Source organism: Magnolia sinica, chromosome 6 (assembly GCF_029962835.1).
Source record: "Magnolia sinica isolate HGM2019 chromosome 6, MsV1, whole genome shotgun sequence".
NCBI classification, from domain to species: Eukaryota; Viridiplantae; Streptophyta; class Magnoliopsida; order Magnoliales; family Magnoliaceae; genus Magnolia; species Magnolia sinica.
The window spans coordinates 24,312,550-24,328,962 of NC_080578.1; the positions used below are offsets into that span (position 1 = coordinate 24,312,550).

The 16,413-nt window shown below is 41.0% G+C and overlaps 1 protein-coding gene across 2 annotated transcripts; it reads right to left on the minus strand.

The window, feature by feature from the left end:
* Positions 1-303: 303 nt before the first annotated feature.
* LOC131248558 (serine/arginine-rich splicing factor RS31-like) lies at positions 304-7,503 on the minus strand. Of its 2 annotated transcripts, none has more exons than XM_058248896.1 (5): positions 7,231-7,503; positions 1,979-2,091; positions 1,580-1,815; positions 775-1,038; positions 304-606 (listed from the first exon to the last, which is right to left on the minus strand). In XM_058248896.1, the coding sequence occupies exons 1-5, from the start codon at positions 7,334-7,336 to the stop codon at positions 576-578; spliced, it is 750 nt and encodes a 249-aa protein (XP_058104879.1). In that variant the 5' UTR covers positions 7,337-7,503; the 3' UTR covers positions 304-575. The 2 variants fall into 2 exon arrangements, with proteins under 2 accessions (XP_058104879.1, XP_058104880.1); XM_058248897.1 differs by having other exon boundaries at positions 1,580-1,812; positions 7,231-7,502.
* Between the last annotated feature and the right edge of the window lie 8,910 nt (positions 7,504-16,413).

The window sequence follows — 16,413 nt, forward strand, 5'->3', positions numbered from 1 at the left end:
AATGACATCTTCCAGCATCCACAATGAGCAACTAGCAGCGCAAGAAATTTCATTCCCCCTCTCAAGCTCAAGCATGGTTTCAATTTTTATTTTTATTTTTATTTTTATTTTGAGGCCTACATTTAAATATCAATATTGAGAGGTGATTACAATTTAGGTTTTTTCCTTTGCAGATATGGGTGCTATATGTGATTGCTACCATATATCAATCATGATCAACGAACACATACAATGGTATAGAACAAGGCAGGATCTTTCTTTTCTTTTTCCCTGAATCCTTCACATGTTCGCACCAAACAAATGTAGAAAACGAATGCAGCACTGCTTAATATGGCTACCATATGGTATACTTCAACGTCAAATACAAAAATATCATGGGAGATGCCAACATGTCTGATCTGAAATTAAAAACGGCTATTACATAGAGTATCAAAAGCCTGACTATAACTGATCACCATATATGCATATATGATCATCCACAGCAACCTAATCAATGAGATTACTAAAAAGAGAAGAATACAAGAAACAAGTTAGCCATTCTTAAGACCCGTGTCCCTTTCAACTATGCAACTCCTTCATGTCCTTGACCTTCGGCTGGGCGAACGGCTGTTCCACCAAAGAACAGTAAATAGATCAGCAGCAGCAGCCACAACAACAACAACAACAAAGAAAAAGATGTGGGCTATTCACCCGAAATCTACAGCCAACATAATCATAATAGTTACTATTGAGAAATTTACAGAGAAAATAAATGGATTCCTCAGCCCCCCTCACCTTCGGTATCTGCCATAATCAGGGCTCCTGTTCCTGTCATGTGTAGGAGGACCATTGTATCTTTCATAGACAGGGCTGCGTGCTCGGCCGTAATCAGGGCTGGGTCGCCCAGGGCCCCTGCGTACTGGACTTATAGAACGGCCATATGGACTATCGCGTCTCCCATAACCACCGCCACCTCTTCTTGGGCTGTCATGCCTGTCACCACGCTCTCCATCATCCCTTAGAGCATATTCAACAGACACCACCCTGTCTAATATCTTGCTGGAAAATTAAAAAGGAATAACACGGTCAGGCTTCAAGCATGCAAACAGAAAGAATAGACAACCTAGTGCAGAGTATGTAATATTCAAGAATTTGTACGCAATGCAGCAATTAGAAAAGCTCCCTAAAAAGGGGGCATGTTCAACAGTTATTTGGTGCCTATCCATTACAGAAATTGGCTATCCCGGGTCCAAACCAGGTAAAATTCTTCCAAGGAACGTGGACGATTGCAAATGGTACCTAACTAGTTAATATGGCTAGTCCAACCATCCAGTCCAGTTTTAAAACCAGTGCTCCTAGCTAAAGATGTGGTGAATAGAACAGAAGTAAATAATGTCATCCTGTGCCGAAATTAATTAATATTTAGTAAATTTGTATTGTGATACCAAATCAATAGATTCAAAAGCATTGAAATCATCAAAGTCTTTGAAGCTGCAATCACAAGATCATAAAATCTTAGAAGTTCAACAGTTGGCTAAAAATTACCAACTGAAGACCAGAGAAGTGCAACCACTAACCTCAGAGAAGTTGAACCACTAACCTCATGTTCGTGCATTCAAGGGCCTTTGTGGCCTCTTCTTGAGTTTCAAACTGGACAAATGCAAAGTTCCTCCGAATCCGCACATGTAAAACCTTCCCATATGGTTCAAAATGCCTTTCAATGTCGCGGACCCTAGTTTGGATTGGATCAAAGTTGATCACAAACAGTGTTTTAGTGGGCTTTGTGTTAGCTGTAGATTTAGATCCCTCACGATGCCGTGGCCCACGCTCGCCCTGCTGAGATGAAATAGTTGACATGAGTTGAACCTTTGGCCAGGTCATCAAGACCCTAGTAGTATTGCTATTTGTACAAGCAAGTCTGATAGGAAATGAATAGCAAAAATTGCACGGAAAACAACATGAAGGAAATTGGTAAAAGACAACTGAAAAGGAAACTTACCCTTGACCACTCCACTGAGATCCTGCGTTTGCTATGACCAAAAGGTGTATCATCAAGGCCCCGAATGGCATCTTCCGCATCACGCTCATCCTCAAAATAAACAAAGGCAAACCCTGCAACACCATAACAAAAATCAGGGCGAGAGCAGTAACGAGGACAAAAGTGATTGACATTTTTTTCACAAGACCGGGAATTAGTATGACAGCCAAATCAGGTTAATTTTTCACTGCTAAGAAGAATACAACACCTGCATATATGTGATGGCTTGTACTAAGGATGGATGTCAATAATGGATGAAGGCCTTGCAAGTGAACTAAATCATGATGTCATAAAAGTTAAATCCAAAGCAGAACTGAGAAAACATTGCCGAGCATGCTTCACCATTTGTAGATCAAAAGGGCAGTAGGCATGGCATGACGATTTCGATTCCTCAAAATGGCAACTTTGAGCAATGTAGGGGTGATTAACGGATGATCGTTTGAAGGAAATGCAGAAGGCCATATGTGAATGGAAGTAGCAGTTCTGGCAGGAAGGTTTCTCTTGACATGGAAAGTTTTTGCACAGAAGTTGGTGAGCCCAGATAGAGCTCAGTTTCCCTTAGTAGTTCCTGCGTCAAAACAAACATTTAAATACGAAGGTCCTTCTTTTACAGAAATTGCAATATCTCTGCTATCAGTTGCCGTCATGAAACGGAAACATGATACACACTACATTATGCTAACCATAAATGTGGTGCCAAGCGTCTGCCTTTAAGACGGTGGGGAAAATGGCATGAAAAAAACTCAACACTGCAGTTGTAATGGGCAGAGTTGCAAGTCCAACTTTAAGGGGGGGGGGAAACAGAAAGGGGGTAAGAAAGTGAAATGTGCTGGTTGAAATGGCTTCAACCCAACTTTTACACAGCAAAGGCAGAAGCCCTAGACAGTTTTTTTCATATAAATCTTCACCCTTCACCGTGGTTACAAAATATGTTATAACAATCAATGTAACAAAATGGCCGCAAAGTGTTGCACTTAGAGTGGGTGGGTGGGTGGGTAGGGTTTTGTATGTGGGGGTGGGGCTAGGTTCATAAAATACATAATTACAGTATATACAGTGATCATATTTCATAAAACACATAATTACAGTATATGGAGTGATCGTATTTCCTAAAAACACCCTTTTCTAATTATAGACCACTTCCATAAATATGAACTTTCCTTTTCTTTTTTTCCTTTTTTTCAAAACACACGTTATAAATTTAGTTGCCTATTCAACTTGGACACAGGTATTCATCAGTGATGGACAAAGATAAGTGGTGTCATATATAGCAGCTTTTAAGAGCCAGATTTGTCAACACGTTCACATAAATATTTGAATCATTGTCATCCTCTTAGCCTGTCTCCCAGCAATTAGGCATTGGCTTTTTTTTAAGACTGGCAAAAGTTTTATGAACAGCTTGCAGTTCAGACACCAAACTTTTACCATGATTACTGGAACCAGCATGTGACGCTCTTGGCCTTTAAATGATAGATTGGCAAAAGTTATAAAATATTTACAATAGTAAAATAATATATTTATAAACTACATAGTGATTTTAGTGATTTATACTTTAAAAAATTACTTATTAGTATAAAAAAAAAAATAGCACCCAAAAACGTATTAATAAAAAAGAAATTATCTTTTACGTTATATATATATATATATATATATATATATATATATATATATATATATATATATATATATATATATATATATATATATATATAAAAAGCACCCAAAATAAAAGATGAAGATAATTAAACAAGCCAACCAATTAATTGGGATGATGAAGAAAGATAAACATAAATAGTTTTTGTGGGCAGCAACCAAACATATTGGCCAGACTAACATAACATGAACACATGACAACAGCACAAGTTCAACAAATTTTCCTGCCCATGTGATTTAGTTCATTACCATTACACAATGTAGTGCAAATTGTGCATTATATTTGCATGAAGCTGATTTTAATACTTACCTCTCAGATCAATGAACATCATGGCTGAATTATTTGAAAAACAGGAAGGAAAGAAAAGGGAGTTTGAGAAACTACAAGACACATCAAATAGGACAATGCTTGCTTCTAGTTCTCCTTCGAGTTGGTTTTGACTGGACGACACAAATAATACAGTAAAATGCTTAAATACTATTTGTTTATATACACAAGTCTTCTTTTTTTTTAATGAATATTCAAAAGCCTTGCGAAGAGATTTACTCAAAAGAAACCAAAAAGGCAAAATGCACAGACAAGTCATTTAACCTGTAATTCAATGAGCTGAAAGCAAATCATGTTGGTTTGGATCCCAGTAGAGCATAAGCATCTAAAAACTTGAAAGCTCATCCTCACCATATCTTTATATGTATGTATATACAACAAGCTGGGCTAGAATTAGACCAGTCCAAACACCATTCTCCCTTTGATAAGCCACAACAATGCACTCACCCCATGAAAATTGAACTGATTGAGTGGTTCAAACTGGAGTTATATCAATTACAGCATTTCTTGAAAATGAAATATGCACACTCAAAATTAGCAAAAGGTAAGCCAATGCAAAAACAATTACCCTAAGCAACTTAAAACTATTCCACCTACAGCATAAAAAGATCAATCATCTAACAAATTTATCAAGGCAGTTTGTGATGCCACCAACAAATAGTTAAAAAAATAAATGAAAACATACAAAAAAGAAAGCATTTTGATTCTCTTTACACTAAGGGGGTGTTTGATTTTTTCCTTTACTTTTGTAAATATACCTGTAAATAGGTAATTATTATTTACCTATGTAATTGCAGCAGCAAAACCAAAGCTGATGTTGACAGTGAGCATGTCTGTGTGAAAATCAGCCATAATAAAACAAAGGTGGAAATGAAATTTGGGGCAAAATTTGTGGGGCCCATTGTTATTTTTGTGTAAGATCCACACCATACATTCATTTTACCTGCTCATATTAAGGCATTAGCTCAAAAATGAGGCAAATCCAAAGCACAAGTGGACCACACTATAGGAAACAGGGGGGAACTGAACGCCCATCATTGAAAACTTCTTGGGAGCCACAGAAGTTTTAAAACAAGCTAATATTTATGTATTCCCTTGATCCATGTCTGTGTGACCTTATTAACAGGTTGGATGACAGATGCATATCCCCGTGGGCCCTAGAAAAGTTTCAGCTTTCAACAGTAGACATTATTTTGCACCTTATTTCCTGTAGTGTTGTCTACTTGAGTTTAGAATCTGCCTCATTTTTGGGCTCATGCCTGGTAAAATGGATGGACAGCACGGATCAAACATATATCACAGTGGGTCCCACAGAGATGACGTATACACAATCCTAGTTCCATTTCTTGCATGCAATCATGTTTCCGGAGGTGTAATTACTTGGGAATTCCACTCTCTACAAAACATTTGTAAAATTCCATAATGGTCTGTTTACCACCAATTACAAGTGGAAATGGAAAATCAAACACCCCCTAATGGAAAGAATCAATGACTTCAAGCTTTGGTATCTTGGTAATGCAGTACACAACACTGAAAAATCTTCCACAACAGCATTAGACCAGAGGTTGTCATCAGTAAGTGCAAGAAATGCACTATGAAAGCTATGTTGTTGAGACAAACAAGAACCATCCTGGCACCAATTCAATATAAAACATCAGGACCATATTTTCTGAAGATAACCGCTGGTCAGACTGAAAATGCAGTCATGATGAGTTGGATAAGGAGGCTCAAATTCAGCAAATAATAGAAGAATTGTAACTCATACAGTTGAGGGGGGAAAACATGCTGCACAAGTTTCACACAAACTGAAAAGGAATTTTTATGAAAAGCCACCCATTTTTTGGCTGAATTAGACTGAACTACACCAAAAAAATTTCTTTCGATGTTACCACCCACTATTTGAGGTCTATTTATTTTACCACTTTCCGTTAAATCACATTTTGAGAATTTATTTATTTTACCACTTTCCGTCAAATCCAAGTAACGGCAGTTTACCTTATTTATGAAGGTGACCAAAATGTCCATATGATGGATTAACTGTGGACAGAGATCTGGACTGTTCAAAAGCGTACGGACAGTGATCCTAACCATTCTAAAACATTGGACGACAGTCTAGACAATTCGACACTAGGTTGTTAGCAATTTGAATGGCTCAAAGTAGATGGACAGTTATCTGGACAGTTTGAAAGTGTACATGGAGAGCAATCTGGACCATTCCCAGATGGTGGGCAGCCATCTAGACTGTTCAAAAGTAGGTGGACATGGATCTGGACCATTTTAAGATGACGGATAATGACTTGGACCAATCCTTCCATCAATATATGCAAAGATATGACTACGTCTAAGTGGTATTTTCTTCAATTTCATAAATAAACTAATAACCATTACTTAGGCTTGACAAAAGTTGGTAAGTTCTATTGATGAATAAAATTCTTAACTAAAATGGCTGACAATTAGTTTAAGTGCACACCTTGACATTGTGGGTACATACTACATACAATGCAACAACCCACGTTTCGATATGAACACTCTAGCATCAATAAACCAAAAGGGGAGGGGGGGCCAATCGTTTACAGCATATGCATTTCATGCAGTTCCATGAAATGCTGCTCAAAACATACACTGCAACACATAAGATGAACATTCCATGATCATAAGGATTTTGGTGAGCATGAATGGCCATGGTCCACCATTGATGGACCCAAAATAACGCCTTGGACCATGGAAGCCATCTCAATACAGTCGCCATTTCATGGACAGAGCCTCAGACTATGACCCTTAATTGATTATGCATCTACTACAGAATTTTCAGGTAGCATTCCCTTTAATCATTCAATCGGATAACCCCACACATTTAACTTCTCAAATCGGAACTCTATATGTTATCCAGTAAATCCAACCATCAAAGAACCATGATATGCCTCGTACCCAATACAGTAAATAAGCTATACAGCAAGAAAAGTGAATTGCAAGGACCTGCGCAGCAGCAAACAGATGGATTGCTGACACACATGAGCCCGAAAATGCAGAGACAGCGGTAAGGAAACTTAGTCCGTTGATCTGATGGGGCATGCCCCGCAAATCTCCCAGATTAAAATATCAATGCTCCGATCACTGGCACACAGAAAGACTGTCTGGATCGAGCATTGAGCCTCGCATCAACGTAATCCAGCTGGGAAGAAAAATACACGTCCGTATACCACGTTCATCTACAATCGGGAGAAAGAATTACCAGATTTCATGTCGACGCGGTCGACCCTTCCGTATCTGGAGAAGAGGCGCTCCAGATCAGATTGGCGAGTCTCGTAGTCGAAATTGCCAACGAACACGGGCCTCATCTTTGCAGTTCCCAATCTCTCAACAAAATCACCTAAAAAAGAAATGGAAGAAAAAAAAAAAAACCCTAAAATCTAAGAACGAATCAAAAGAAGAAAAACTTATAAACGCTCTGCAGAAGAACAAACCCTCAAACCCCTAATCTCAGGAGAGGGAGAGAGAAATAGGCTTTAATCTCGGAGCAAAACCCTAGAGCAGAAGAGGGAGAAAGAGTCTTTTATCTCAGAGGAAAACCTAGAGCAGAAGAAGGAACAACAATCCTCACAAAACGAGGATGGAACGCGTTTATATAGCCGAGAAACGATTTTAACGCATCTGCTGACGGACCGCATCATGTAACAACACCTGAACATCCAATCTTGTGGGGCCCACTATGTTGTGTATGTAAAATCCGCTCCGTCCATCAGGTTACATCCCCTATTCTGGAATCAAGGGATCAAGGTAATAAAAAGGAGCTATATCCAATACTCAAGTGTGATGCACCGAAGGGAACAATGATGATGGGATGCCAACCATAGGTTTGTGTGGGGGCCACCATCGCCTTTATCTTTCATCAAATCCGTTAATAAGTGTAACTCTGGAGTGAAGTAAAAATCGGTGGGACACGCCCTGTAACTTACAGATTGTACGAGAGTTCGTATCTACTTGTCACATCATGGACGGAATGGATTTACTCAGGACACGTTTGGACGCCTCTAAGTTATTCTAAGTAATTTTAAGTTATAATAATTCACTTCGAGGTGAAAGTCACTTACTGCGAAGTTACTTCTCACCCCATCTCACTACAGATTTTTGTGGATTCACCAATAAGGGCCCGTTTGGCCGGTCGGATTGGAAGGGATTGGAAGGGATTGGAAGTTAAATCCAGGGATTGGCCTCGCATGGCAAACAGAGCCGGTGAACTGATCCCAATCCCATGGATCTTATGGCTGTGTTTGGCCGCGTGCAATAGAACGGATTACATGGGATGGATTTACGAGCATCCCGTGCATTTATGACTCACAGTGAATTGTCGGCGGATTATGTGTAAATCTTTATCCCATGCGCCGCTGGGCCCTGTTTGGGTTCCGTGGGATTGCAACCATCCCATGGGTTATCTGATGAGATTTTGCAACCATTCACTTCATCTTCTCCAATCCCTGAACCACGACACGCTGCCTCCCACCGGACCCGATATCGCTTTTGGTCATCTGACACCTCCACCTCCTCGATCCCATAACTCACCAAGCTCTCCAAGCGCTACGGGCCATTGATCCACCTCCACCTCGGCTCTGTTCCTGCTGTCATTGCCTCCAACACCGATATAGCAAGAGAAATCCTCAAGACCCACGTGATCACCTTTGCATCTAGACCTCAATCCTCAATCATTCACTACCTCACCTACGACGCTTCTGGTTTCGCCTTCACTCCCTACAGCCCCTACTAGAAGTTCATGAAGAAACTTTGCATGTCCGATCTCTTAGGTGGTCACACGCTTGGTCAGCTCCAGCCCATCCGCCGTGAAGAGATCCGACGATTCATGCGACTGCTACATAAGAAATCCAACGGCGGAGAAGCAGTCGATGTTGGCCTAGAGCTCATAACGATGATGAACAACATAGTATCAAGGATGGTGATTAGTCGGATATGTTCTGACACAGAAGGGGAAGCAAAGGAGGTGAGGGAGATTGTGCATGAGATGGCAGAGCTGGTCGGCACATTCAACGTATCGGATTATATCTGGTTATGTCGGAATTTGGATTTGCAAGGGCTGAAGAAGAGGCGTATCTCGGTGGGATTTCAAAATCCCATCGACTCCATCGTACGCTTTCAATCCATCTTAAAACGTGGAGAGACGGTGGCCATCTAAACACGAGTCCATCCATCACATCATGGATTACCGAATCCCATCCACCTTAATACGTTTTAAGTCAGTTACCCAAACTGGCCCTAAGACAATCCACTGACAACACCATCACTACCTTTAAATCTCGTCCAATCCACCCTAATCCTTTCAAAATTTCCTAGGACGTGTTTGGTTCGAGGGATTGGAAAGGATGGGAAGGTTTAATCCTGGGATTGGCCGGGCGTGCCAAACAGACTGGATATAGCAATCCCATGGATCTCAAGACAATCCACTGACAACACCATCATTACTTAGAAATCCATGCCATCCACCCTAATACCATTCAATCCCTTCCAATCCACCCGGCCAAACAGGCCCTAAGTAACTTGTAGATTGTAAGGGCGTGTTTGGATGTCAAGCCCACGTTGTACTGTATTGTATATTATAATATATTATACATCTCACTGTAACTCTATCTAAACGTACACACGCGGTATGCTGGCAGGCCAAGTAGGTTGCCGAACCAATTTTCACAATCCACGCTTCTCGTATGTCAGCGTACAATGCAGGTAGCAGTGCAATGCTTTCATTGCACTGCACCACCATTGTAGAGAGAATTTTAAAAAAAAAAAAAAAACCTCCTTCATCGCTGCATGTTTCAGCAGACCATTTCAAAGCCCTACTCTCTCTTCTCTGCAGCGGGGTTTTCTCCTGCTTCTCTTACCCTCGGATGTGGCAGATTGTGGTGCGGTAATCCTATCTATGGACCTCCACCATCGTATGTGGTCGATGATTCACATAGCTTCTATCGGAAATCCCTGAAGATTTCATTCCTCTGTCCTCCTTCCGTCCACAAATTCTTATGAGTGATTTAGCGAATATAGGATAAGCCTTGTTGTTCCTTTATAGATGGTTTAATATACAACCTTCTTGCTCGAAGAAGACTGTGAGTATTCACGTTTCGACTATAAGGATGTTAGCCAGAGAATGTATTTCTCTATCTCTCGGAATACTCCCCACACACATGCCCTAGATGTTTTGGATATGCATACGATTGTGGAGTACCCACCACATTCCCAAATCTCAGAATACGGCGATGACAAGCAGGCACAGGATATCAAAAATAAGATTTCCCTAGCACATGCATCTTCCAGATTTACTGCGTATCTGCAGTGTATCCGGAGAGAGGGATTCACTATACTGCCACATGCGACATGACCTGTGCATGTTAATGAGATTGGGCGTGTTGATCTACACTGCTCGTCATAATCATTTCTGGAAACTCTATATAAGATATTGTTGTCTTCCCTCTTCTCACGTTCTATTATTAAATAGTTACCTTTTGCCCTATGTCCAAGTCTTGTTTATTAGGCCAGGTAATAACTCACTATCTATGTTAGCAATGTCTTCTACTGTATTGAACATGCTTCTTTCTATTTGAAATCTTCCATATATTGGTTGATGAAATCATTCTAGGCTTTGACTGTATTTCAGTTTTATAAATATTTCTCTGTTTGTGGCCAGATTAAAATCTGATCATATATAGTCAGACTCATACATTGTCAACTATGAGTCTTCTTCATACATTCCATGTTATACGATGATTTGTGGATTTATGAGGTCTTTTTGCATCTCTCTTGTGCAGTAGAGTCTTAAATAGGTGTTGATCCTCAGAGTAATCAGTATCTTGCATTATTACAGTGTTGACAGGTGTATGTTTTACTAGTCAGCCTATCCTAATTGTTATGGTTGCTATTATTAATATGTAATTCTGATTGTATTAGATGACATTTTTGTTAGTTGCTTCATAACTATCTGTAAATCATAAACTTACTACTCTCGTCTGTATCCTGTGTTATGTCTAATATGAAAGTGGTTTTCATGTTATAGATGAAATAGATCTATAATATATTCGCAATAATGTTCATAATCGATGTAGTGTGTTAAGAAAAAAAAACATGCATATTATATCATAATATGGTTGTACATTTGGGATTTTGATGATATTTACATCTGTAATTGCAAAGTAACTTGAAAAAACTAACAGGTCAGTTCCCCATTACTATCATGGGATCTCGTAGTGGTGACTCTAACCTCAATGATTCATCCAATAGTGACTAGAATGAAAATGAAATTGCAGTTGCTCTAACTGCAATTGCAGCCTTTGCATGTGTTATGGGAGCTGCTGAATATTATCGTCGTTACTGTATGAAGTTGTTGCCTCAAGATTATCATGTCACTAGAAATAGATTTGTTAATGAAATCATAAGGAAGAGTGATGTTAATTGTCTTACACGGCTAAGAATGAGTCGCGATAAGTTTTTCGAGTTATATTCTTTGTTAAAAGATAGGAATTTACTGTGTGATACAAAAAGATGCAGTTTAAATGAACAAGTTGTCATGTTCCTGCATACAATTGGTCACAATGTGCGAAACTATGTCATTGGTCATCAATTTTCACGATCTGGAAAAACTGTCAGTCGACACTTTAATAGAGTTCTTGATGCTGTAATTGGTCTTTATCCGGAATATATCAAGTTCCTAGGTTTACATACCCCAAAAGAAATATCCGATAACCCAATGTGGAGCCCCTACTTTCAGGTATTACAATCTCATAATTTATAATTATGATACAATTACATTGATATGTGTGTAATAAGAACCTAAAATGTAATATGAATGTTGCATGTAGGGTTGCATTGGGGCTCTCGATGACACCTACATTCCTGTCTATTTACCGAAAGGCGCAAGTGCAACCTTTCAAAATCGAAAAGGTTTTCTGTCCCATAACGTAATAGCAGCTTATACATTCGATATGAAATTCGTATATGTGCTAGCGGGTTGGGATGGATCTGCCTCCAATGCTCGTATATTGCAACATACATTAACTCATCGCCCTGTATAATACCTTGAAAATCGAGGGTTGTGCATACACTCGACTCTCGAGTTTCTTAGTATCACTTATAACTGATTTTCATTAATATGCGTTTAATCAGGTTTAAATGCGCAGCCTGAAATTTTCTGGAACATGAAGCACAACCACACAAGTCTACTGAAATGAAAGAGATCTAGTATATATACAAGTCCAAAAATATAGATGGGTCACACAAGGCGTTGCCCAATAAAACCACAAAAAGAATAATATGTCCAGTCCACTACTTGTAAGACCCATGTCCTAGTCTGTACCGTTCCGTTGGCTTTTGCGGTCCTTCCGGTTGAATTCTGTCAATCCTCAACCCGTATCCGACGTTTGCACGCAATCCTAAGCCGAGTCCTGCATACCAATGTCGGCTCTATCCGAAACGTGTATCTTAACGACCGCGTCGTCGCCGCGACTCGTGTACCAAACCGATACCCAGGTCAAAAGATGTGGGCCCGCGTTTATTTCGAAGAAACACCATGCGTTGTGAATTTCGAGAGAATCTCTACAACATGTCTCATCAATCAATCAATCAATGTCAAGTACAACCATACCTCAAGTACAACAACCCATCCCTCTTTTTCCACAAGTCAACCCTCTCTCTCCCTACCCATTCCTCTTTTTCCAAAATTCAAACACAACCATACCTCTTTTACAAAATTTTCAAACAAACCCATCACTCCATCACCTCTTATCATTCCCATCACCTCACTCTCTCTCTCATTTCTCAAATCTCCCAAGCAACCCAAACTCTATACGTCCAAGCTCCTCACTCCTAACTCCAAGTGTAGCCCACTCTTCCCACCTTCTCATCTTCCATCTCAACCTTCCAATCATCATCTACCACCATCAAAACCCCATCAACCTCCATCAAAGATGAAGGCAAGGAGCTTAGGGGTCTAAGGGAGCAAGGAGAAGGCCTAGAGGTGGGTGATCCACTGTTGATTTCAACTTTTGGGCCCACTTATTGGTGGGACCCATTTTGATGTATGTATTTTGTTCATGAGGGGCCCATAGTGGCGGGGCCCCCCTCCATCACTGTCTCTCTCTATTACTCTCTCTCTCTCTCTCTCTTTCTTTGTATGATGGTGATGATGAATGGGTGTGTGGCCCATCTGTTATGTGTGTCCTACCATGAAGTTTAAATTTTATCCATGCCATTCACCTTGGATGAAGGAAAACACAACCATCAGCTGATCCAAACCTTGGTGGCCCGCCACGTGGACCCCACCATGGCGGTGTGTAGAGCCCACCATGATGCTTGTTTTATATCCATGCCGTCCAGCGTCTCTGGACGCTGGACGGGCGTGGCTAGCATGGAGTGCGTGTACTGACATGGGTGTGTACTATTAAGCTTTTTTTTAAAAAGGGTGCTTTTAGGGTGGGCCACTCATGTAGGCCCCACCTTGATGTTTGTATATAATCCAAGTCGTCCATCCTATTTCCCAGATCATTGTAGGCGTTGAGCCAAATTTTGGGACCAATCCGATTCTCGGGCGGGCCATACCATAAGAAATAGCGGTAATACCGTTAAAACCCACATTGAATCTTCTATTCGCCAAGAATATATCGCATATTGATCTCATTTGGTTGATCATGGGCCATAGAATCCAGTGGTCGGGTTGGATTTTTCGTATGCAGGCCCCACCTAGGGAAAATCGTAGAAAAACATATTTTAAAAAAAAAATCAAAACATGCAGCTGCTGCTGCGCTGTGGGGAGGAAGGCCTGGGACCGTGGGTCCCAGCCATGATGCGTGTGTTTTATTTATGTCGTCCATTCATCTGACGTGGGCCCACGCTGATGGATTTCATCCATCTAAACCGTCCATCTAAATTTCGTGGGGACCACACATGCTGTATCGGTCTTATCCACACCATCCGAAGGACTGGGATGGTGGGTTCCACCCCTTGATGCATGTGCTACATCCAACTGCCTATCCGTTTGGTGAGCTTGTCTCCAGGCTTGAGACTAAAAATAAGACAGATCCGGTTATCAGGTGGACTACGCTATAGAAATAGTGGAGTTGATCGCCTACCATTAAAAAACCTTTTTGGGTCATGGAAGGTTTAAACCGATATGATATTTGTTTTTCTCTATATCTAGATCTTTGTGACATTATGCACGGATTGGATGGAAAATAAATTCCATGGTGGGCCCATTGGAATTTAATCGTGAAGATCATTATCACCACTGTTGTTTATGGTTTGGTCCAGATGATCTTATGATTTGGTTTGTTGTTTGGATAATGCTCTAAAATGATCTCTATAGATGGATGGATGGTGTGGCCTGAGTAGTGTGGCCCACTTGTTGAGAAGCCCAGTATGGTGTATTTGGGGCCCATTTGACTTGGCCCATTCAACTCGGCCATTTGACTCAGCATATTTAATTTGGCCCACTCGACTCGGCCCATTCTACTGGGCCCCGTTGATTCGACCCATTGTTTCGACCCATTTGATTAGGCCCGGTATGATATATGAGACCCGATGTTGAGGCCCACTTTGATATATATGAGGCCCATGTGATTAGGCCCACCTTGAGGCATTTGTGGCCCGTTGTTGAGGCCCACTTTGATATATATGAGACTCATGGTTTAAGGCCCATTTGATGTACTGGAGGCCCATGGGTCAAGGCCCAATAGCACATACGTAAGGCCCATTGTAGTATGATTCCACCATGGTGTATGTGTTGACCCTTATAACGGGCTATGCCTTAGGAGCAATGATGATTTGATGTCCACATTGTAAGGATAATTTTGGTTAAATGTCCGCATTATGACTCTCCCTAAGGCCCATTAATAGGCCCATACTTGTAGCACGTAGGCCGTCTAGGCCCATCTTCATTATGACAGAGCCCATCACTACATAACTTGTTTAGTATAGATCCATGATTCATGATCATACACATCATATGTATGCCTGATATGAAGAATGACTGATTATAGCATATGCCTCCGGGCAGATTGTTTATGGGCTCCCTATTAGGCGAAGTTGCCCCACATGAGCATTCGGTACACGCAGGATTGTTGCATGTCTGATAGTATGATTCATGCACTTGCATTTGTGTGATTGTGATTATTATATGCCCTAGCGACATCAGGGTCATAACCTCCACAGACACATCGTGGGTGGCTAGATTGGATACCGAAAATATTGTTACTAAGCATCGGGGCGCCATAGATGTCCTTGGGTGAAAATTTCTAAACCCGATGGTACCAGAGGATGATTCCAACGTCGAGACCGAGTGGATATATGAGCGCACGAGGGCCGAATACCGGGAGGCCGTGTCTCCCACTGTGTCGTAGTCGGTTGGAAAGGGGTGTGGCCTTACTCACCCGAGAGTAAGGGGCAATACTAAGCTGAGTTTGACCAGCTCATGAATAGGTCCGTTATCGACGTACCGGATAGGTATTGGCAAACTATTGGCCAGGCGGATAGTGAGGCTTCTTACGCTCGCTTAGACGTGTGGCTGGAAGAGCGGCAGTGCCATTTGGAGTGTACTAAACCCCGGTAATTATCCAAAATGAGAACTGTACTGATATATGATGAGGATTGACATGCTTGAGTTGCATCTCGCATCGCATGGCCGTGTTATGGTTAATAACATTCATATCTTGCACCGCATAACCTTGGTACGGCTGATTGCATTCATGTACTCATCAGCATGATTCTGCATTTCTCTAACCTTACATTCTGAGCACGCTTATATTGTGCACACACTTACACCACCCTCTAAGCTTTCTATAAGCTTATGCACGATCGATGCGTGCAGGTGACGTAAGGACGCAGTCGTAGCCTTGTCGCAGTTGGAGTGTGCAGCCCAGCTTTTGGAGTTTCTGTTATTATCATTATCTTGTATTTCCTTTCATATGCACTGTATTCAAAATTTTTTATCATAGTGGGTTTTGTGATGGTGTTCTTGTGGTTATTGTTCATGGGTTATGCTTATGGTTATGCTCATTATGAATCAAATTGATATTAGAAATCCTCCTTGTAGGATCCTAGGATCGGAACCTAGTAAATAGATGCCGAGAGTGGAGAATAAGGTACTACGGAGGCTGTTGGTGCCGGATTCGGCGATCAAAAATTTTGTGAGTCCGGTTTCCGAGTTTGGGGCGTGACACTACTCAGCGATCCAAATCCTGTCTATTAAGCCGCCCATCAGCTGGAAGTAAGACAGCTCATCCTCCTCATCAAGACTCGCACCGTCAGGCTCCTCGAACTCATCGCTACCTGCAGCTATTGAAGAGTCTGGTTGGTGTTTTAAAACACCGTCCCAGAGTGGGAGTGAGTGATCAACTCAGTGGGTACTATTAATCTTAAGTAGTAACAAGCA